Here is a 24,427-nt window from a genome sequence, read left to right on the forward strand (position 1 = left end):
AAAAGAATAATAAAAAGTTCCTAAAGGACTTAAAAGGCAGTATTTCTTCTGAAGTCATCTTTAGATTTCCTGAACCTGTTGCTTGCTCCAGCCACTGTTACAAATATTAGATGATTACACAGATTTTTGTAGTTCATTTTCTCTCCTTTAATGCTGGGAAAAGTTGTACTTAAAACACTGAAGAACTTGCTAACAGAGAGACACTGCACCAGCTGAGCCAAGCAGTCATAGGCTGTAGTTGTGTAAAGGTTGTAAGACTGATAGTCAAACCTAAACAGAACGAGAGACTACTTTTCTGCCCTACTTACATTGTGGTTATGTTTGAAGAGACTGATGGGACAGCATGCAGCTTGGCAGCATCGCAGAAGATCTCCAGCCTTTGGCAAGTACACTCTGGTGGCACAGCACCAGCCACTGCAAAAGAACAAGAACATGGTTGAGGCAAAAGGTGAGATGGATAGTGTGATGGGATGTAGAGAAAAGAAGAAAGAACAGGGAGCACAAAGACAAACATATTAGGTTGTGTTAAACATAAATTAAGACAGTCATTTTTGTATAATTGATTTAGACCTAGGAAGGCCCTAACAATAAATATAAAGGGACGCAGAAACTTATGTTACCTCCTACATCTTTGAAAGAGCTTGTAAAAGCTGTTGACATTTACGTTTGAATTACAGGAATTTGGCACAGATTACCTGTGGCTCTTTTTTAGATTTTATCCAGGTGAAAATAGGATGAAAATCGCTTCAGAAATCTTTGTTCCCTGTGGAAGAACGCTACCTTCCTTTTACTCTGAAAGATGTATATTTTGTAGTCTTTGAAACATTATATATATATATATATAAAGACATATATATACATTCAGACATGCCCTCCTAACTGGCATATATTTGTTGCTTCTCTTACAGAAAATTAATCACTCTTAATAGAACTGAAATTTACTTCAGTGCATTGGATCATCTGAGACATTAATTCTGTTTTACTAGAAATATAGTGCTTATTTCTCATAAGAATTTTGCATTTCTTTCAAGGAATCATCCATAATAGCCACATAATCAGTATCTATAATTACTTACAACACTCAGGTGTCTTTGTCCTAAACACATAGAGAGATTTCAGTGCATTGTATTTGTCCTTTGTATAATGCTTGTCAAATTGCAGAGACCATCCATTGTTGTCTTCTAATGAAAAAACACAAATAGGAGACACATTAGAACAGAAATAGAAGGTAGAAACACATTCAATAAGTTTAATTGCATCAAATTTTATCTAAATAATATGCTTTTACCAGAATATTTCATGGACCATTAGATGACCTAATCTTTATACAATGCCTAATCACACAGATGTAAGAAAGATTATGAGCTGCATAGTAGGAAAAGCTTATTATACCTTTCACAGCAGCATTTTCTCTGACAGTTGCACTGAGAAAGGGTAAACTTCCACTTCATAAGTTTTTGTTTATACAGGAGTCTGAAAACAAGAGCCAGCTGTATTTTCCCTGTGTTTTAAAACATGTTGGCTTGTCATTTTGTCCAGGAAAGCTGCGATTACCACAGCTCTGACTACTTCTTTCAGAGGGCTGTCTCACACTATCACAGTCCATAATTTATTCCCTGAAAACATAGATGAAGGCCAAATGAGCACTGCTTTTAAAGAAAATGTGTGATGTAGAGTAACATATTCAAGTCAGTATGTTTAAGTTCAGCTTAATATGCATCTTCTTAAACAAAATATCATTCCATCTTACTAGTTTGATCACTGTGCATGAATGCATGGGAACAGGGTGGTTTGCAGCCATAAAGCTGAAAAATTAAGGGTAGACCTTTCAGTTCCTTCTCACCAATGGGAGTTTCTAGATACAGCGGTGCTGGAAATAACTAAAGACATGTTTCTGGGGAGTATACCTGTAGTATATCTGTAAATTAACTGATCAAGTGATCACTTGGAAAATAGGGCAGGAATACACATCACTACCAAAAAAACCCAACAAACCAACAAACAAAATCCCAAACAAAACCCTCAATAAACCAAAACAACTAATCAACCAACCAACAAGCAACCAAAAACTAACACCAAAACCATGAACATGCTTTTAAAAGCTGTGATCTGATTTTAGTTCTGTTGAATCTGACCTCTCTTCAACTTTGACACCATCCACACCATTTAAGTTTAAAGCTTTTTGTTTATGGAACATACGCCAGCAGAAATGCTCCTTAGGATGGCATTCACTAGCTGGTGATAATGGAAAGCTTTACTTTATAAGGATACCTACTGTCAAACAACATATATATGAGAACTCTGAGGATGGCTTTGTCTTGCTTGTCATTACAGTCATAGTTTCACTTTTCTGATGTGCTAGCAACACTTTCTCCCTGCAATTTCATATGGTAATTGTCCAGTTATTCTTAAATACAACTCCTCTATAACAGTTCTCTATAACAATTTATATTCAAATAAACATTAGTACTATATGTATTTGCTACAAAATAGGGAAGCAGAAATAAAATATATTTACTACTTTGCAATTTTTCCCATTCTGAAATGGTGTCTCATTTTTCATGTCACATTGCAACTAATTTTTTTTCTCAGCTAGGAAGGGAAACAAACTTGAAGCACCTCCTGAAGCCTGCCTATGAAGTGTCAGCAGATGGAGACTCTCTGCTGTCTAAGCTGGAATGTTGCACTATACATGTTGATTATTAGATATTATGAAAGATTAAGTGACTTCTACCAAACTCTCTGTTTTGTAGTTATTTATTTTCTACATATAAATTGAAGAGACAAATGATTCAGAGCAACCCAAAATTTCCATCTTCAGGAACTGCTCCATTAAAGGAAAAGACAGACTTAAGAAATATTGCCTTGACTTGAAAATTAATGTGAATTAATTTACTCCCTGCAAGACATTCAGCTTCATACCCAGAGAAGGCGTTTAAGCATAATTTACTGACTTCCTCATGAGCACTTTGTATGCTCTAATATATTAGCAGTCTTGCCAGTTTAGATCATTAAGCAGATATTCAGAAGCAGCCTAATGTGTTTTGGACAAATATAAATGTGTTGCCAAGCCTGCAGAAACGTTGCTCCTACCTGCTTGAAACACTCAGCAGAAGTTCAATTTTATGACTTCTTGCTACTTCCTGTAATTGATGAAGCAATGAGAACAGATCTTTTGTCAAGCAGTACCCTGCTATTAGGGTTGTAATGAGGCTTCTCCTATCACTATTTCTGAATATTTAACTGGAGCCCATCCATTAATTTTCATTTGCAAGACTAGATACAGCAACTAGGTCCTGAAGAAACTAGTGGGAAGAGAATATACAAATAAGAGGTGAGATTTAAGGAGAAAGGAGTCTTTCACTGAGATTTATTAAACAGAGTTTTGTAAAGATGTATTGAAAATGAGATTTGTCTTTGAGTATAATCATACCAAATGCAATGAGGAATATAGTCTCACAACATTTTTTGACTTTCTAATTCATAATTGCAGTCATAGAAATTATTAGACATGGTTAAAAGCAATACATTCTAATCCTCCTGTAAATGTATGAACATATAATTTATTTACCTTTTTGCATTTTCCTGCTTCTGAGAATAAATAGGTATATAGATGGGATTTTATTACACCTTTTAGTATTTTTTAAATGCTTTGTCATGTGACAAAACCTATGCAAGAGATGACCATCACTGCTGTTCACATCTGCAGAGAAAAAGGATGAGCAGTGCCTCTTGCATGAACAAGGAGGCAGTTCACTAGGAAGGGGAAGGTCACCAGCATTTTCACAAAAGATGAGAGGCAGATGTGTATTTCTGGGTGGCCATAGAAGAGAAGGGGGAAGAGACACAGGGAACAAAGAAGATTATTTTGTACTGGAAACATTCCAATTGTCTGCAATTTCTAGTTTCTTCATTCTAAATAATAAGCCTTTCTTATGGCATTGATTTTCCCTACTACTAGAAAAGAAAAGGCATGGCTGAATATAATAAAAGAAGTTATTCAAAGTCTACTGATCTTCAAAAAATGTTTGCTTTAGGCCAAACTTCGTGCCTGAGCCTGGGACAGTCTTTATTTTATACAAACAGTTTCATCAAATCCCAGAAGAATGTAGTGTGCAAATAACTATATTTAGTACAACTGTTCTGCGAAGCACTCAGTGCCAGAACTGTAAATCACTTGTGATCGTTTAGAGTTTTATGATAGGTTTGTGACCTGTTTACCTTTGTTGAGATGAGGTTCTCCAAATACTTTAAGAAATGACTGGTAATAGTACTGGTTTTGAAATCCCAAATCTATCATTTGGGAGAGTACAGCTCAGATGAGAAATTGGTTTTTCTTGAGCCAGTTCTAAAACAGATTATGTTGGCTGCACTTCTGTAAGAAATGAGATCTGAGAAAAGAAGGCATCAGCAAATCTTCCCCTACACTGGATGAGAGAAATAATTAACTGTAAATGGGCTTTATCTGACTACAGATTGACCACATTGCTAAAAGTTGTCAGTTACCATTTCTGATGGAAAAAAAAATAATGAGAAAGACTACATTAATTTTGGCAAACTAGAAATTTGAATAATCCTCTGAGTGATAAATCCAAGAAAATACCAGCTTTGCTCAGTTACAGCTACACCTCTCATTCAGTATGGAGCCTATTAACAGGATGTTATCTGTATCACTTTCCCCTTCTCTCTGCCATGCCTTCATAGCATTTTATGCAGAAAAAAACTATCAGTTAAATGCACAAGCACTCTAAAGAGACACTGTGTCACCCTTTGATTTCACCTTTGTTTTGGTGGTCATAACCCATGGACAAATTTCTTTCTGCCAATTGTTCAAATATACTTTCTCTTGCTGTAAGAAATTACTTCAGGCTTTTCACAAAGATGTCTTTTAGTGCAACAAGGAAAACTTTTGTCCAGTGAAGAAGCATTTTCTTTGAAAACGTTTACAGATAAAGGAATGTTATTGTCCTTTCCCACAGTGTTGGTGCAAACTGATGCAGTCTAATAACTTACACCAAGACAAAACCCACACCCATATTTTGCAAAGTGGAGTGTTGCAGTGCCTGGAGCTTGCAACTCTGGAATGAATTTCACAGCCTTAGTTTAGATACTCAAGTGTTAACCTAAAACCAGACAGCTACCAGCTGAGGTAATGGCAATTAATCCTTCATCAGATTGCATCTATCTCTACACTGACTGTGTGCTGTACCTGTGGATTAATTGAAATGCAGTTAGACTACTTATATGTGACAATGTAATCACAGAAAACCAGACACCAATTAAATCAGTTTAAGTAATAAGGTTTGCACTCCTCTGGTTGAGCTAGATTACGTATTTTATACAAGTTTGTTATTGATTTTAATAGACATTAATTAATAGGCTCAAAATTTCAAAAGATAAATATCTTCTCAATATTGTATACTTATTCCTAAGAAATTTTTCCAGTTTATAGAACAATACTTTTAATCTGTATAGATTCATGTGATTTTCTGTTTATCTCAAACTAGTTTTTTAAAATAAATGAGACAAAATAAATTCAACAAATATATCTATAAAACCTTGAGCTGCTTGAAAGTTCCCTTAGCACTAAACCTCTACGATGGAGATCAGAGAGACATAAGTCTAGTAAAATGTATAAGTTCCTCTTAGTTATCCGCAGTATTTAAATATCTCAATACTGAAACTGATTAAAAACCTCTAGAACTTCAGCAGGGGTATTCCATTTGCCGATATTTACACACCAGTATAAACCTGATTGGATGAATGGTAATGTTGCTAAGAATAAAATGTGACCATATACAAAAAAGTTTCCATGTGAAGCTCGAAAATCTGGTCTTTTTGCCAGGTATTTGCTACATTTTGAGGATGAGAGAGATTTCCAAGAGTTTCTTTTGCTTCATAAACAAAATTTACTACGTAGGGATCAAAACTAAATGCTGTCTCATACATTTAAATCTCACATTTTAAGCACGATGGAAAAAAAATTGCTATGCTAGGAAAAGATGAGACTACCTCTAACATGAGTCAGTATTAGTGTTAATTTGAAGTATAAATATATTACAAGAGGGGTATGGAGGTGCTGGAACGGGTCCAGAGAAGGGCCATGAGGATGAGCAGAGGGCTGGAGCACCTCTCCTATGAGGACAGACTGAGGAGTTGGGGCTCTTCAGCCTGGAGAAGAGAAGGCTCCGAGGTGACCTAATTGTGGCCTTCCAGTATCTGAAGGGGGCCTACAGGAAGGCTGGGGAAGGACTTCTCAGGATCTCAGGTAGTGATAGGACTAGGGGGAATGGAATGAAGCTGGAGGTGGGGAGATTCAGGCTGGATGTGAGGAGGAAGTTCTTCATCATGAGAGTGGTGAAGCCCTGGAATGGGTTGTCCAAGGAGGTGGTTGAGACCCCATCCCTGGAGGTGTTTAAGCCCAGGCTGGATGAGGCTCTGTCCAGCCTGATCTAGTGTGGGGTGTCCCTGCCCATGGCAGAGGGGTTGGAACTAGATGATCCTTGTGGTCCATTCCAACCCTGACTGATACTATGACACTATGATAAAGTCCTCAGGCTCTTTTGCAATGTGCTGAGGCAAAACCAGGAAACTCTGACCCTCTGAAATTTCTCATTGTAATATTAAAACACATATCTTTTGATACAGTTGTTTTGAAATATGCCGTAGAAATTCAGATTTTTGCTATGGAAATTGAGGAGGTGATATAATGAATCTGCAGAACTGCAGGAATTCTCTGTTAAGTTTGTAGCTCCTACATGACATTTCTCACATGAAAAGCAGCATGGCATCTATATAGGTTGTTATCACTTTCATCCTGTTGGATTTTGTAGGCCCTTCTGAAAAAGAGGTATCATGTTACTACTTATTACATGAGGCAAGCCAGTCACCTGACTACTGCACAGCCACAGTGACCGAGGAGCACCGTGCTTTTAGAGGTAAATAGGCGCAAGACTTCAAATGGCCTCTCCCTGCTCCAGATCATTTGGAAATTCCTGTCTGTGATTTCTAGCCTATCAGCTAGACAGTTTAATGTACGTGAATTTACAACTGTATTGCTGAATGCTGTCTTTTGTTTGGAGATCTTTTAGGCCTGGGAGCAACACAATGATAAATACATTCAGCCATTGAAGAACTCCTCCAGAGAGTCAAAAACATTTTAAATTAAATCTGCACGCCTGTTCTTGCTTCACTGGACTGGAAAAATGTGGCTATGACACTGTGATTAAAACCCAAGTGTAGATGCACTATAACCATTGCCTAACTGCCAAAAAAACAGTTTTGAGAACTATCAGCAAAATTGTCCTGAAGCCAAATTTCTGAACCCTGAGGATACTTGTACTCTCAAAATAGTTCAGCTTGTTCGTTCCCTTAATGACCCTACATAATTAAAGACTGCTTGCGAAAAAAGATCAAATGAAACGCCCTAGCATGGTGTTCCTTCCATTCTCCTTTTATTATTTCTAGTAAGTAGAGTGGCAGTCAAGTACTTAACAGTAGCCACTGGTTTTTTTAATGTCCCATTCATGGTGAAACAATCCAGTCTGCAGAGGTTCAAAGGATTAGGCCCAATGCACATGATTTTGATTTTGAAATCAGTAGCAATGTTTGCATTTTTACAAATTCTTATGCTAAAACACTTTTTATTCTAAATATGACAAAAGACATCTAGACTGATAACATCACACTTTTAGCACTGCATGTGAGAGGAGGAAAATTTTATTCAGAGAGAAATGCCCCTTATCTGGGACAAAAGTTTGCTCATTCAGCCCTCTAAGTACATGGCATATCAGAGAACTTTATAAAATGTATATATTTAATTAGGGAGTAGATCAAGTAATAATTATTTTTTTGGGGTACAAAGCTATTCGGAGTTGGTATGAAACAAAATGATTCAGGGATGTTTGCTGACAATGTTACTTTCTTCTGCCCAAATGCGTAAAGTACATTTCTGTTATGATTTAACATTTTGTGGTTTTTTGCAATCTGTCATGTGTCGGAATTTGTTCACCTGAATAAACATGCAGTTTAAGATAAGAAAGCAAATGTGGACTTAGTGAAAAGCTACATCATAAATGCTGTTGTTTTGTTATTTTGTTCTGTGTTAATTACTTATGGCTTTATCTACTGTTGTTAGTTTTAAGCTTTCTTGTTGATCACTTGTTTTTTAAGTTATTTTGTTTATCATGAAGCATCTCTGTCTCAGCAGAGATTCTAAAATGCTTCTTTCCATGAACATGCAATTGGGAATACCTATCTTTGCACTATTACTGTGCCATTGGGCCTCAAAGAGCATTGCCTACAGCTTTTAAAAAATACGTTACAATAATGTTGCAGCAGTTAACATCTTCACGGTAAGAAATACTCTCTGTTAATTTTAGGGATCATTCCCATGCCAATGTTGCAGTAAAGATTAGGGGAACAGAATTTGCAATTATGCCTAGTGTTTATCCTTCCTGCTCACATTTTAAAAAGCAATGAAGTAAACAAATGTTCTAACCTCCCATCTATAAACATCAGGTAGCAACAGAATAAAATCTTAAGAGTAGTAGATAAACAGGAAAAACTCTTCCCTGGAAAATTAGGCTGAAGCCACTACATCTGAAATCAAACATAGTCTCAGTAGAACAAAACAGGATCATACTTGCTCTGTTTTGCTCATTTGAGCTTTAATAAAGCTTCAGCACTCTAGGATGCTTAAACTGCTGTATTTTATTAATTTTTTTAAGCACATTTTCAGTTTTGCAAACAGATAGGAAGATAGCTCAAAGCGAAACGTGAAACAAACTAAACTATTTAACGATGAACTCAGTCTTTTTAAAGACTCAGTGTTTCAGAAAGGATGAGCATGGAGCAGAACAGCTGAGAAAAATTTGCTGCCAAATCTAAAAAATGGAAGTCCTCCAAATCATAAGCTTTTATGAGAAATTACAAGACTTTAAATAAATATTTTTTTTTGTTTAAAAATACCATACTCATGACAAATTTGCAGATACCCACTTCTACTCGATGGACTATGTTTTCAAGTTCAAAAGGTAAGACTGTATTTTCCAGGCACATTTAAGGTTATCTAGTGATAGTTCAAAAAGAGCTTGCCATCACTTTGGGCATGATAAATTGTTAGCCTCCTCTTATTGCAGTTTACTGCACTGCCTCAAGCACTTCCCCATACACACAGTATTTTATTGGTTTTGGATAGCCAGCTAGGTGGCAAAGGCATGTGAATTTTCAAGGACAAATGGCTTCACTCTGCTGTAGCATTTCAGCTACAATTACCCCCTTTCCAGCAGTGGAAGAAATGCTGAAGTTTATCTGACCAGCAGGATGTCCACATCCTGAGGTTAAGCTCTAACACAGCAGTCTGGGTCCCCAAGTCTGTTGCCAGTTCAGTCTATGATTGTAATTTCAGGGCATTTCACTTCTTTGGACCTTAGTTTTACCTTTGCTATGTGGACATGGAAAGCATGGTAGACGTGAAAGAGGAAAGAGATTTGAAGAAGGCACCAGGAAGCCAATCTTTGTGTGCCAAGGCTCCATATGAATGGTGATTACAGCATATGGAAAACACATCTCTCAGTGGGGATTCAGTTTAGTTAAAAACATTTATAACTCTGTTTTGCTGTTACCAGGCACATAATACATGAAACAGGAGTACTATTGCAAATAATCTCAAATACTGCCACAGAAGTGAAATGGATAATGAGAGCACTTTACTCATTAAAAGAGAAAAGGGACAGTTGCTATGAGATCACTGGAGGGACTAGTTTCCCTGTTTTCAGAAGCTCCTATGTTGTGGTGTTTGTGGGCTTTTTTGTTTGGTTGGTTTGTTTTTTTTTTTTTTCTCATTGATATCTTTTACTTTTTGTTTCAAAGGCATTTGAAGATTTTTACACAGTAACTCTCTTGGAAGATCTACCTGTGCTTTCATGCTAGTTGCTTCTCTTTTTGTTTCATTCATGATGTTTCTTAAAAGTGCTATTTTGGTAATTTCAGCTGCTACTAATATTTAGCACACTTAGGGTCTTGTATTGAGAAAGTGGATTTGGATTTTCTCATGGTTAGAGTACCTTGTGGTTTTGTTTGTTTGTTTTTCCCAAACAGTAGTATTGTGCCAAGTGGGTTTCCTTTTCTTCTTCATCAATATTGTCCTTTCCATCACAGAAAGAACTCCTGTCCAAGACAGATATTAGAACAGAATAGGAATAGAATAGGAAGAATTAACCAGGTTGGAAAAGACCTTTGAGATCATTGAGTCCAACCTATCACCCAACACCATTTAATCAACTAAACCATGGCACCAATCACCCCATCCAGTCTCTTCCTAAACACCTCCAGTGATGGTGACTTCACCACCTCCCTGAGCAGCCCATTCCAATGGCCAATCACTCTTTCTATGAAGAACTTCTTCCTAACATCCAGCCTAAACCTCCCCTGGTGCAGCTTGAGACTGTATCCTCTTATTCTGGTGCTGGTTGCTTGGGAAAAGAGACCACTTTGCATTTCTTTATTTTATAATCCTGGGTTTTACATAAGATATATGCAAGTCTTCACTATGACAGGCTTGAGATTAAAAAAAAATAAAGTATTTTTAAAATTCTGAATTATTTTGAGAAACTGTGCTGATTCTTTCCCTCCTCACACTTGTTAGACTGAATGCTGCAGATTGGCCACCTCAAAGCTTTTGTTCAAATGTATGCACAATAAAAGTGTGCAAGAATGTAAAGGATGAGCTACTTAGAGTACCTTGCGGTACCATTCCAGTGGCACTGCATGAAACAATGACTACACTGCAATAACATGATTTTGAATTTCATTTCTCTAACCAGGAACGATGACTTCAACTTACAGCTAGTTATAAATTTTAAAAATGGTTAGAAGGAACCAGACATAACTGCTGATATAAGGCAGACATAGTAAAGTGATGGTAGGAAACTGCAGTCAAAAGCGTAGCTGGAGAGTTTCTCTGACTTAGGAGCTAATCAATGAGGTTTCCTTTGATTTAGACTTTAAGCAAGATGAAAGTTCACAAACCAGAGCTATCCCACAAAGATACCCACATTCTCTACAGTGTTGGGGCATCGCAGAAAACATCATCAGGACACCCCATGTTCTGAGGCAAGGAAACAACTCTTCCTTTATTCAAGCAACAGTTTGACTGCAATACTGGCTTGGAGAAAACATTACTATTGAATATGAGCATAATGCATAGCATGCGTTTTTAAATTAGAATATGAGGTCAGGTTATGAGAAAAAACACTCATAGTGTAATTTTCCCAATAAGTCAATACAGTGACTCTTTATCCTTCATAATTTAGGCTTTCAGAAATTGAGGTCACCTCATTCTTGAGTTACTATATCCAGAGGGGATTTAATATCTCAGCTGAACTGCCTTGTACAGAATCATTTCTTGTACATCCTATTATGGTGTACACCCTAGTTGCCATTTGATCAAGCTATACACTTCCAGCAAGCCCATGAGTAAACAACTATTTATGGACTTCTCAGACATGAGAAAGCACCAGCATTAGCAAGTCCTGTCAATGTAGGGCAAGATAACTACAGAAGAACAGAAAAAGAGCCAATTTTGTTCAGGATTTTAATTACTGGCAACTGAAAGTATAGTTATGGCATCAGCAAATGACATAAAAGTAGAAAAAGCTTCAAGCCCATTAGTTGGGATTAGAATTAAAAGTGGCTTTCATATATCTATCCATTTTTACCATCTTATTCTATAAGAACAAGATACTGCACATAGGATAAAATCAGTTTCGCAGATATACAATGAGAACAACTGCTTTCAAAATTTAACTGACGTTCCTGAGAATGGTTGTGAAAAATACTTTTACCATAATTTGCTGGACATTTGAATCAGAAAATGTATTTCAGTATACTCAGTTTGGAAGTTTCATTTAATATTTAAATTTCCCACCTTCTCCCCCCAGCTCTGATGGCAGTGTACCTGGCTGGGTGAGGCAAACTATTCACCTGCTTGGATCCAGGGAACTGGAGGCAGTATTTAAGATAGGGCACCATGCATCTGGCTATTCTCCATGGCTACAGGCAAGCTACTAAGGAATAGGAAGTCTGGTTTCCTCATCTGCCATAGATCAGTAGCTCAGGAGCGCAGCTCTGAAAATATCCAGGCTGCTAGTAAGCTGAAAATACCAGTAAATAAAATGTGCCAGGGCTGATTTCCTCTTCCTGCAGTCATAGCTCACAGCCATTTGGCTAAGCTCCCTTCTGACAAAATATAGGGAGGTCTTTCTCAGACTATGCAAGATCTGTTCTACCCCCTGCTCTGTGTCCAGGCACTACATGAGAGATGCTGCTGGGAGTAGACTAAAGCAGTGTCAGGACCATACTCACAGATAAACAGTATGGACAGGTGAGTGACAGTGCAAAGTCATGCCTTGACCTTAATCAGTTTGTTGCAGAGGTAAGGCTTATAAGCCCAGTCAAGTTCACAACTACCATTTGGTGGGGCCAAGAGTGACAAGAATTACAACAGAAGGCAGTACTGACCTGACTCCGTATTTCCTAAGATTTTGTCGTTTCCAAACACCAAAGCCTGGGAGCAGTACAGTTTTTGCAGCACATTTACATACAATTTTTCTCTCAAATTAGCATTTCTGTAATTTCTCTCATAAAGCATTTCTATAAAAGCCTGAAAACTCTTCTATGTTATGCTTCCCATTCAGCTTCAGAACTCACATTTAAGCTTTATGTAAAATCCGTTAGTGCAAACATCTACCTCTCCTCAGTAGAGATCTTTGCTAGATCACATATGTCCATTTGCACACATCAAAATGATATAGGCAAACAAGCTCAAAGCAGGGATAAAATTGGATATTCTGACACCACAGACCAACTACAATGCACTACATCTTTCTTTCCTACCAATGACTTGTTGGGTGGCTTTGTTAGCTAAACCAATAACCTGCAAAACGTTTTTCTACTCCTAACACTCTTCAGCTCTCTATCTAGTCTGAGCATGGCATGGGTTTCAGTGACTGCAGGTGCAAGACACAAAGATGTCTCAACCACGTACCACAGTTGTCTTCATCAGCACGATTCCCACAGTCATCCTCACCATTACAGTGAAGTTGTTGGGGCAGACACTTTGTGATATTGCCGCATGGAAAGTAGCCCAGGGGACATCTGACCCCAACTCCAGAAACATGATCTTCCAAAGAGTCACAGATGACTAGATAGAAACAGAAACAATAAGCTCACTTTAAGATGTGGTCTTAACGTTCAGTGTTCCCTGAGATTATGCTTTTATAAATGCTCATTTGCATTTGAATGTGAACATTAAGCGATGAATATACTAATATGTATTAGTTCATTGGATATGCAGTTACAACAGTATCTTATGTACTTGCTAACTTGGTTAAAAAAAATTATGGCAGCTAATAAAAATTTGGTTTGATGTAAAGCAGCCAGGTAATTCCTCTCCAACCATCCTATTAATAAGATGGAAATACCAATCACATAAGAAAAATAACCAAAGACAACTATTGAAAAGTATTATCTGTGCAGTAGAAATTAATTTATTATTACAATATATAAGTTTTGGAGATAGGCATTGCATTATATTAATTTGTGCTTAAATTTTAGACCCAGATAGATAAATCCTTTTGTATAAAGTCAAAGTTCTGTATTTTAAAACAATGACTAGATGCAAACTGATCATGGATCAAAGAATAAGGCAAGTAAGATCAAATCCATGGTGTGGTTTTGCTGAAGAATAAGATGACATAAAGCTGTCATCATAAATCCTTTGGAAAAGCTGTCAGCCTGAAGCCCCTAAAAAAATAAACATAGAAGATATTCAGAGTCTATCAATCTGAAGTTCAAATACATGGATACTGCTCTGATAAGCCCATGCTTTGTAGGAAGTAATTTCCCAGAACACAGGGGCTTCCTTAAAGCAATGCTGAAGGGAAATGTAGAGAGATGGTGCTGAGGGACAGTCAGGGCAGTTGGAGTATGCTGCTTGTTCCCTGTTCCTCAGTTCTCTGTACTACAGCAGCTCCAGTTATCTACATTTGCAGATGCATGATTCCTTACCAATCCCTCCAGTACATCTAAGGGGAAAATTCTGCAAAAAAAGTGGCACTGGCAGAGCAAGTACAACATCTCTACTGCTTTTGTAATGGCTTGCAGGGTGTCAACTCATTTTCCTTTTCATACAAGATCAAGTTCTTCCCAGGACCATACTGTGGAGAGGGTTTTAAATGACTCTAAGATGACATTTGTTCAGGAAATGGAGAAAAGCTTCATCAGCACTGAATGTTACTTAGTGCTCTTCATGCTTGCAAAGCTTCAGTAAGCCTACCTAGTGAAGGGCCATTTCACAAGGGTATGCTTATTTAATTTTTGAAGTACTTTCAAAAAAGAGTATCACTGTTCCATTATAGATATCATTTGAGTTAGAGGGTGCTGTCATGATGATGTCATGACTCAGCCAGCAGCCAAGCCCCAAACAGACATGCACATGGTCCCCCCACCACACCACTTCTTGTGGCAAGAAAAACATTGAGAGAAAAAGGGAAAAACCTACAGGTTGAGATTAGGAGATTTTAATACAAAGAGAGCACAAAGAGAGAAGAAACAAATAGCAATAACATTAATGAAATAGTTTATGAAGAGAGTGACACAAATCACAGCACTGACTGTGATGGCCCAGCCCAACCTGCGCACCTGATCCTGCCCTGCTGCACTACAGTCACCTGCTCAGAGCAACCATGCTTGCCCCACTGGCTCTCATTTCATACAGTGGGCACAACATCAGCATGGTATCAAATACCTACTGCTTGACCCCTCCCAACTTCTTGTGAAGAAAATTAACCAGATCCTAGCCAAACACAAACAGATAAAAATTCCCCAAAATGTACAAGTTTCATTGCTGTCTCAGAGCACTTGAAATACTCTATACCACATTCATTAACTGTGATGAGATGCTTGTTCAGATAGTAAATAGTCATAAGACAAAGTGTAGACCTTTTATGCAATTTTCTCAGTCTAACAAGGAACATGTTATTACATAACATCCAATTTTCATCCTTATTCTCCTGGGCTGAGGAAATAACCAAAAATTGGGTAAATCTCTTCTAGAAGAATTTCACATGTTAAACCCTTGATACTATTGTGGAAAACTTAGATGTAGAAGCAGTACCTGGAGGAAACTGAGATAAATATTCTATTATTCCCATATGCACAGAATTATCTTGTGCAGGCACAGTGTTAAGCAAACAGAGTATGTGTAGTACTTAGTATCTAAGATCCCTTGCTGTGAAGAGAAAAAGACACAGACAACTGAGGCTCCCTTCAGTGCAGTTATGTCACAATCTGAATAACTAACAAACACCTGGTAAAAGACAACAATATGAAAAATTAAACACAAATAAGTTTAAAAAAAAAACCTCCAAACAACCCTTATATTTTATCAAGCTTTTTAACCTGCATGCTGAAGACATATTCAGACTGATCTGAACTTTGTGCTTAATGAGGCTGATCTCCATGCAGTTTAAATTTCAAATGATGGCATTTACCTTCTTACAGTATCATTTAATGAATAATGAGTCAAATAGTATTAATCCCTCAATTAATTAACATACCATGATGGTTTAAAAATTAGTCCCTGCGAAAGAGTATATAATCCCTCACTGTTTAATGTTTTGAATTCTCTGTAAATGTATAGCCTTAATGATCTCTGTTCTGAATCTCTGCATTATTAATTTTGTGCTATGTTGGATTACTCTAGCATGTAAATATCTGTGTGGGAAAGAAGATAAGACATGAACACTTAACTTCATCACAGTTGACTCATTGAAAGCACTGGTCTTTGTCCACTGACTTGTTAACATCACTTTGTTTATGCAAAAAAAGACAGAAGTTTGGACACTGCATATTGCAGGAGATTTATTAATGGAAAACCCTTCAACCATCTGAGGAAATATTTGGCAAAGCTGACAAAGGTAGATGGGAGGTAAGACAGTAAAATCCATTGTAAAATCCCAGATAATATTCAAACAATTATCTTTAGGATTAAAGAAATTAAAATAGTGTCTTTTATGTGAGTAAAATTGATAAAGATAGCACTGCAACACATCAACAATAGATTAGGCTTCTTATTTTGCAGCTACAAACTTTCCTGACACAGATTTGTCATGCTAAGATAATGATCTAGCATGCTATCTTTGTGAGGTAGTATCAAAAGCGTCAACATTTTAACCAGTTATTGATTATTCCATGATGGAAAAAAAAAAATTGAACCACACTTCTAGTATCTCTTCTAAAATCTTATTTCATTGTCCTTTAAAAAAAAAAAAAAATTCAGAAAAACCTCCTGATAGAATAGCTCTAAAAATGTTAACGGTTATTTCACCACAGTATGTCATTCACTGGTTCACATTGGTATTAAGTGAAGATAAAAAAACAAGTTATTTTGTACAGTTTTGATGAATCTTACATCTCTGTTCCATACATGTAACAAGCTTCAAATTTACCTCTATTGTTTTATAGGTTCTCTTTCACAGTTAATCCAGTATAGAAAATCTGAGCTTTGTTTCTTACCACCCAACTAGCACTGTAAAAGCACAAGAACCCCTGTAACACAAAAGAAGTACCATCATCAACGCACATATGCAATTTGAACCGTAGTACAACTTGATTAATGTAATTTTTTGTGACATATAATAAAGAACTTTGGGTCAATATTGTTACCTTACATGGTTGACAGGGGGAAAAAAAGATGTTCTTCATGAATATGACAAATGTAGACTGATAGATAAAGGACAACTATAAGTTTTCAAACTCTCTGTAAAGAACTTAGCTACAAAGGTAGAACGTATAGAAAAGAGAGAACTCAGAACAAATTTGCTTAGGTTCTAGACATAAAAATGCAAAGCATAAATCTGTGGCAGATTTGACAGTATCAGATTTGGTTTTACAGATACTCCAAGTATATTAAAAAAAAAAATCCCTTCTTCATATACTTCATATAGAGAATGATCTGCTTTCTGGTGACATACAGATAATTTTACACATTTCAGCCATACTGTATCAGCAATTCTTATTTTTATTTTTCTCATAACAATCTTGATAAATATTAAAATATTTGCAATTTCTTGAACCAACAGAAAATACTTAGGTGAATTGGTATCAGTACAAGTGGCAAAACCACAAATGAACATCTCTCTGACAAGACTTGTCTACCCAGTGGTGCATGTTCTACTCACTGGTCCATATTCTACTCACTGGTGCATATTCATGATTCTGCAAATTAAGTATTTCTGACTATTTCGTACTTGGGATCCCTCTCCATACTCTTTTCTCCTCAAATTAAAAAAGAAAACAACAACCTAACCCAAAGAACTCATGTTATAAATCTTAAAATCTTGTCCAGTCCTGCTGCTTTGAGGCAATAGAATAGAATAGAATAAACCAGGTTGGAAGAGACCTTCAAGATCATCGCATCCAACCTATCATCCAACACCACCTAATCAACTAACCCATGTAACCAAGCACCCTGTCAAGTCTCCTCCTGAAAACCTCCAGTGATGGTGACGCCACCACTTCCCCGGGCAGTCCATTCCAATGGGCAATCACTCTCTCTGTGTAAAACTTCCTCCTGACCTCCAGCCTGAACTTCGTCTATGATCTTTCTGCTAGATTCAGGAAAGTGGATAAATCTTTTCCTGCTAGTCTTCAAAATATAAGACTAATTTACTGTTGCTTTTCTTTTTTAAAGGAATAAGCAGGAGTTGCCTTGTCATCTAGATGGTTAGACTTTTCCCCTTTTTGCTTAGATGCAGAATCACTGTGAAAAGAACATGACAGCCCCTCTCTAAGCTTTCTTACAATGAGATCAGAAGGGGGAATGCATTTTGGAAAGCCAAGAACTAGATACTCCCAGGAGAGCACAGTTTTCCTTCCAACTAAATTGTCTCATGAACCTCACTAGTTTTGTACATTCTTTGAAAGATGGCACAGGCTTTTGAGAACAGAGACTGCGTCAAAAATGTTATCTGACAAACCAAATAAGGGATATGGGCACCAGAAAACATGAACTTAGTACAGCTTCTTGCAACTCCCACGAAACAAATTAATACAACTCTGTAATGGGAACAATACTGGGTAGATTAGTTTGATTCATGAGCAATTAAACTAATCAAAGCAGCATTACTCATTTCTTGGTACTTGCTACTCACACCAGTCTCAGCTGTAATGCATATAGTTTCAAAAATGGGCATATCATAAAATCAGGAAATATTTTTTCTTCTGTCAAAGATTTAAATCACATGAAGACCAATTGTCAGAAGTCCAAAATGATTCCCAAGTTCCACCAAATATGCTATGTTCCCTTTGAGTAAGTTTAAATTGCTGCAGCTGAGGAAATCCAACTGTTTTCAAAAAGAGGTTCTTTGATGACAAGAAGTGAGAAATGAGCACCATGCTGAAGAATCCACCCTGTACTTACTATGATGGAAATCTATTTTGTTTACAAATGTCTAAGATGACAATGCAAATTTATCAAGTGTGGGACTTTTCCCACCCTTCCATAACTTATTTGCTTTACTTCTAGACAGTGGGAAATGGGATAAATATTTATTTGAAATGCTTGTTTTGAAACAGAATGTTTTCTTCAACTGAACCAGAAAGAAACAACAAAGAAAACATCAAAAGTGAAATCCATTTGGCTCATAATTTTTGTGCTAACCTGAATATTTCAAGGTGATAGTTGACTAAAAATAATTCCTGCTCTGCTGAAAGGTATTTGGAGGGCATGTGACCTGGCTTTGGAGAAAACCTGTAGTGTAATATATAGGAGGACACCTTATAGGCCTGTAACTTTTATTTTCAAGGTTAACACATCAGAACAAGGCTGTAAATAAGTTTAAAAACACTAAATTCCAGTAGCTTAAAAGATGGTTAATTAATAGTTGACAAAGAACAGTAGCAAAAAGTGGTTGACCAGAGAGACATGACATCTTAAAAAGGTCTTATTTTTTTAAACAATAATTTGTTGCCTGAATCCATCCATTACAGTAATATCTAGAAGTCAATGGCATTTAATTCAATCTTACATTAATTTTTCTGGATTTGTTCTGAATTATTCAGCTTCTTCCCACTAAACAAGAGAATTTTGGAACAAGTTATGATACAGACTAGGATGAAATTAGTCCAGTACATTTCAGGAAAGAAATGTGAAGTCAACTCTTACATTCTTGTATTTAACTTACTACAACTTTATCAGTGGGAATGTATTAATTTTTTTCCCCCAGTATATACTTCTATAAAGAATCCCTTAAACCTGATACTTCTTTTAGGAAATGCTTCCTAATGATTTCTGTGAATATGTAATGTGAATCTCAATACTACTAAAATGACTTCCATTAACATTTAAAAACTGTCCATAAATGATATATTGAAAATGGATTTTAATTTCATACAGTTTATGTACTCGAACTTTAATTTGGTTAGTGTACACGTTTGGCCTTTAGGTTGCCTTTGGGATGAAACATGTAGACTGAAACAGACCTTGCTGTAGTGGCAAAAAATACTTTAGCATTAAATCTTGGGGCAATGAATCAGTGGCTTAAAAGATTTAATTATCTGTGCAGGATCCCCAGAATAGTATAATTAAACTGCTATCGCTACATTGCCTTTTCGGTAACTATCTCTTCTCCTTCTCTGTTCATCCCTGATGTCTATAGCATTCTCTAAATATCTGTATAGAAAATGCATTATGTTTGGAATTTTAGATTTTGAGTGCAAGTGACACAGTAACATTTATTCAGCATGTTGAATGGCTTCGACAGTTTGAATTTTAAATCACTAGCAATTTTTAGTATTTCAGTAGCTGTTCTTGCAACTTCAACACTTTTTGGGTTGATCGTATTACGCTTGTCTTTAGTAGACCATATTAGCTATTATTTTAGGGATAGGATGGGATGGGATAGGATTGGATCGGATCAACCAGGTTGGAAAATACCTTTGAGATCACTGAGTCCAACCTATCATCCAACACTATCTAATCAACTAAACAATGGCACCAAGCACCCCATGCAGTCTCTTCCTAAGCACCTCCAGTGTAGTACTTGAACAAAACATAGCATTTTATGGTAGACTGTATATAATGTTTGCTTTCATTAAGCACAGCATAATGCAAAGTATTTTAGCACAAAAGATGCACATATTATGACTGCCAATACTGCATACCAATCAGGTCATTATCTTGGATTTTAATTTCAAATAGTACCTTTAGGTCTTCTTGTGAGTTTCACAAGAACTTAATTTCAGAAGAATTTCTTGAAGTAGAAAATTTGTACTATCTTTTAAAAAACTTAAACTCCAACATCATAATAGCATTACTAAAGTTAGTTATTGGTTATGCCACAGAGAATTCAACCTAATTAATCCAGACACAGTCCTTTTTGTATAACTACCAGATAAATCCACTCCAGGGACAGAAACTCCCAGTAGAGCAATTCAGATTGGTCATATGGCACCTTGCCAGAGGATTTGGCTCTTATACCTTTTATTAATTTGTCTTTTTTTTTTTTTTTTTTGCTTACACAGAACTTATAATAAAAAGATTCTGACACAGAAAGAGCTGAAAGAGATAATATTATTTGAAAAAGCCCTAATATGTAATATGATTAATTTTAGCTGGAAACTCCAATTTTGTAGGGCATTCCAGGAGGATGAGGGCTCAGCATGTTATCTAACAAAGACATAAATTACAGAGCAGACCTGAACTTTCTGTCACTCCCTTTCCTATTTTATTTCCTCTTCTACAATACACAAAATTATATTGGACTATTGTTTCTCTTCAGAAATAAATTATGTCTCTGTATTCTGATAAGATTATCAATAGAAATTACATCAAGGTAGGTTTTCCTTTGCTCCAGTATTGGTTTTCATTGATATAAATCCTTTGATTTTACTCATGTGTTTTTCACAACAGTGCAATATGAAGTCTGAAGCTGGGCATTAGAAACATAGAATGGCTTAGGTTGGAGGGGACCTTAGGGAGTATCCACTCCACCTTTTCTCTCCATGGGCAGAGGTGCCTCTCAACTAGACTCAGCTGCTTAAGACCTCATCCAACCTTAAAACCCCCAGGAAAGAGATCCACAACCTCCCTGGGCAGCCTATTCCAAAGTGCCACCACCCTCGTAGACTATGGTTTTGTTTGGGCGGCATTGCACATAGAGCAAAAATTGAGACATCAATGTAAATGTAAATATACTGCGCTAGTCAGTACCAACCCACCTGCAAGACCCCCCAAAAAGTGATGGTTAGCCACTAAAATCAGGGAAACTCCTCTCCCATGAGCTGATTCTTCCTCACAGGCACTGAGAATTGTGCTTGGGCTGGGGCTTCGGGCCCCAACAATAAAAGAAATCTCTTTCAAGTAATAATTTCTTCTTCCTTTGAAATACTAAATCAATATTTCTTACGAATGTAAAGACTTGTATACAAGATGTGGGAAAACAAACAAACAAGAACAACAAAACACCTCTGGGGCTTCACACCAGGAATGGCATTTTTGATGTTTTGCAGTTCCAGGAAAAATAATGAAAGTTTCTTGCACAGCAGTATTTGCCATGTATCTTACATTTATTTTTCTGTCTTACAACATTCTTAGTAGTGAACTAAAGGGATTATTATTATTTTTTTAATATAAGCTATCAAATAATTTAAAATGTACATTATGTGAGAGGATCTAGGACAGCTGGTTATCAATAAATCAGTGTCCCTCAAGCAACAATCATTCATGTCACCTAGATAACCAGCATTCTTAATTTAAACACATAACGGCAGTGATTGGAGATTACTGTAAAGAAGTCCACCATAGACTTGTTGCGTTGCAAAAGTTGTTCCAGTCACCCATACGTAAAGTAAGCAAAAATTAAACACTGATTAGTAAAAACTAAATTGTTTAAATTAACAAACAACTAACATTTGTAGTATGTCTTTTAAATTTCCAAGTAGAAAAGGTAGACTTTCATGACACAGTTATCATGTACAGGAGGTAAGTTTGTGTATGGGTGCATTCCTGCATGAAAGTAAAAAGAATTCCAGGAGATGAGACAAAGCAATTGTAGCAAAGCCTTCAGAGAAAGCTGCAAGGAGAAACAGAATGAAATTAGAAAGGCAATGAACAGGGAAATTACTTGCTGATATTTTAAATTGTATGATGTCTTCAAAATGCATTATTTGTAAATGAGCAGAATAGAACATGATGTACACCATGACGTTTTCTCTTTTCTTTTTTAGATGACTTAGCTGTGACTTCTTTCATACCAACTTTGGTATGCTCTTCTGATAGGGAAATATCAAATCAAGCAAAAAAAAACACACTAGTAGAAGAAACATCTTGCTGTGTTGATGATAGATAGATAGATAGATAGATAGATAGATAAATGACAACATATAACTTGATCAGAGGCAGAGAAAAAGAACCTGAAGGGGTTCAGTGGGAGATTTTATTCTATTGTTTACCATCTTCTTTTGCTATGTAGGCTTTTAGTCTCTTAGTCTCTTATTTTAGTGTAGTATTGCTTGAAGTAAGCAAGCTGTGCATCAGCCACAATTTCAGAAGCCACAATATTTTGAATATATCTTTGAAAGATACTCTCAGGTAATTTTTTTTTTTTTTCCATAAGGCTCAAAACCAAACCAACCAAACAAAAAGCAAAACAAAACAAACCCACAAACAAACAACAACAAAAAACCCAAACCAAACAAAATAGTGTTCTTGGAGCCCTACACAAAGTAGCTGAAATGTTAAACATGATCTGCTTTTTCATTCATTATCCCTTTAATAAAGGCTAAAAAGATTTTAATCATAGTCCTTACAATGGAAATTAGCCAGCATAACTTCAAGTAAAGCTTTGAAATGTATTTAAGATTAACTTTATAACAATAAACATATATTATTTCTTGGTGAGCCTGAGACGGGATTATCTGATACATTTTAGTTATTCGCATACTAAGAACCATTTCTAACTGTTAAGAATTTAAATTTAATATGACAAGACCAGATTTGGGAGGTTGCTGTGCTCTATAAATCTATGAGAGTTCACCCTCTTAAAGAATTATAAAAATGTTCTGTTTTGAAGTAAAATGATTTGAGCTCACAGGACTATTTTACGTAAAAAAAACCCATTCGTAGGCACTATGCTTAAATAAGCGCATAGTTACTACACTCTGACTCATGAATACTTGTCTCAATTTAAAAATCACAGGTTATCCAAATTCTACTGTATTTTACTATGAGTAATCACGACTCACTGCTATAAATTGTGACATTCCAGTTAAGGCGCCATAAACCAGAAATTATCTCAAGTTAATAGGATTGCTGACATACTGTGAATAATGCTAGAAGGTTGAACCATGATCAGAGATATCTGTCTTGTTTCTTCCTTTGTAGATTATATAAAAATATGCCTGAAGATTAAGATTTGTAGATGTTAAGATTATTAGTTTTGGGTTTTATACAAATATAAATGTACGTAAAGAAATGTTGCAATAATGGCACATAGGTTTGAGTTATATGTATATCAATTTTCCCAGCCAAGTCACAAAAGGTAACAAGAAACTGCATTCAGAAGTTTGTCTTCAATTTGGATGCAGTTTGTCTAAATGATACACTTGAACAGATTACTGATGGATTTTACTTTCCCATAATCTCCATAAAGTCTTACTTTTCTTCCTTTTGACACCACTTCAGCTGAATCAACACACAGTGGTGTCCATTCCTGACAGTGCTTTCTCTTTGTCAACACAAGTGAAATCATGCTTTGTGAAACACACCTTAAATCAGAGTAGTGCTATCATGATCCATCTCTAGCATGGCATGCAAGGCAGGATGCAGGGCAAGGAGGAAAAGGTGTTTGCTCCAACACTGATCCCCTGCATCACCCTGGTCCTGCGACACCTTTCCGTTAGCTGTCCCACATCTGGCTTTTCAGGGCAAGGCATGCAGAAGAGTGCTGGAAAAATGCAGTCCTGGTCTCATGAGGGATTGTAAGAGGCTGTTGTGATAACTACATCTCGATAGTGGAGAAGAGACTGAGAAATGAGAGTATTGGAACATAGCTTTTGCCAAGGTTTTAAATGTTAGCCAAATGCTTTGACAGACAGTATTTCATATCACACACAACAGGATGCTGGAGAACATTTATGGTCTGAAGTCAATGTGTATGTGCACTTTTAGAGCCTATCTTATTAAAGGCAGTACCATTTTTAAATGTAAGATTCTTATTTTATTTTACCTATACAACTAATTACAGTGTATCCAGTGAAGTAGTGTTAAATATTTTCATCTTGTAATGCTTCTCTGCATAAAAGGTACAGGATATTGCTGGACTTGTGCAGACAGAAAATCTTAAAACTTCACATGTAGAATGGA

At 36.4% G+C, this 24,427-nt stretch overlaps 1 protein-coding gene across 4 annotated transcripts in view; it reads right to left on the bottom strand.

Moving 5' to 3' along the window:
• Positions 1-24,427, bottom strand: part of RXFP1 (relaxin family peptide receptor 1) — a 46,827-nt gene that overhangs the window by 16,669 nt on the left and 5,731 nt on the right. For 3 of the 4 annotated variants that reach the window (XR_010987229.1, XM_068137192.1, XM_068137191.1), the window contains exon 1: positions 309-378. Coding sequence is in view for 3 of the 4 variants with exons in the window: in XM_068137192.1 (XP_067993293.1) it covers positions 309-310 (2 nt within the window). In the remaining variant the exon portion in view is untranslated. Of the gene's footprint in view, positions 1-308; positions 415-1,076; positions 1,182-13,048; positions 13,205-24,427 lie in introns of those variants that run through there. The other variant, XM_068137193.1, reaches the window with a different exon arrangement.

This window comes from Melanerpes formicivorus, unplaced genomic scaffold, assembly GCF_026170545.1.
Source record: "Melanerpes formicivorus ecotype bairdi unplaced genomic scaffold, bMelFor1.0.p_v2 SCAF_4, whole genome shotgun sequence".
NCBI classification, from domain to species: domain Eukaryota; kingdom Metazoa; phylum Chordata; class Aves; order Piciformes; family Picidae; genus Melanerpes; species Melanerpes formicivorus.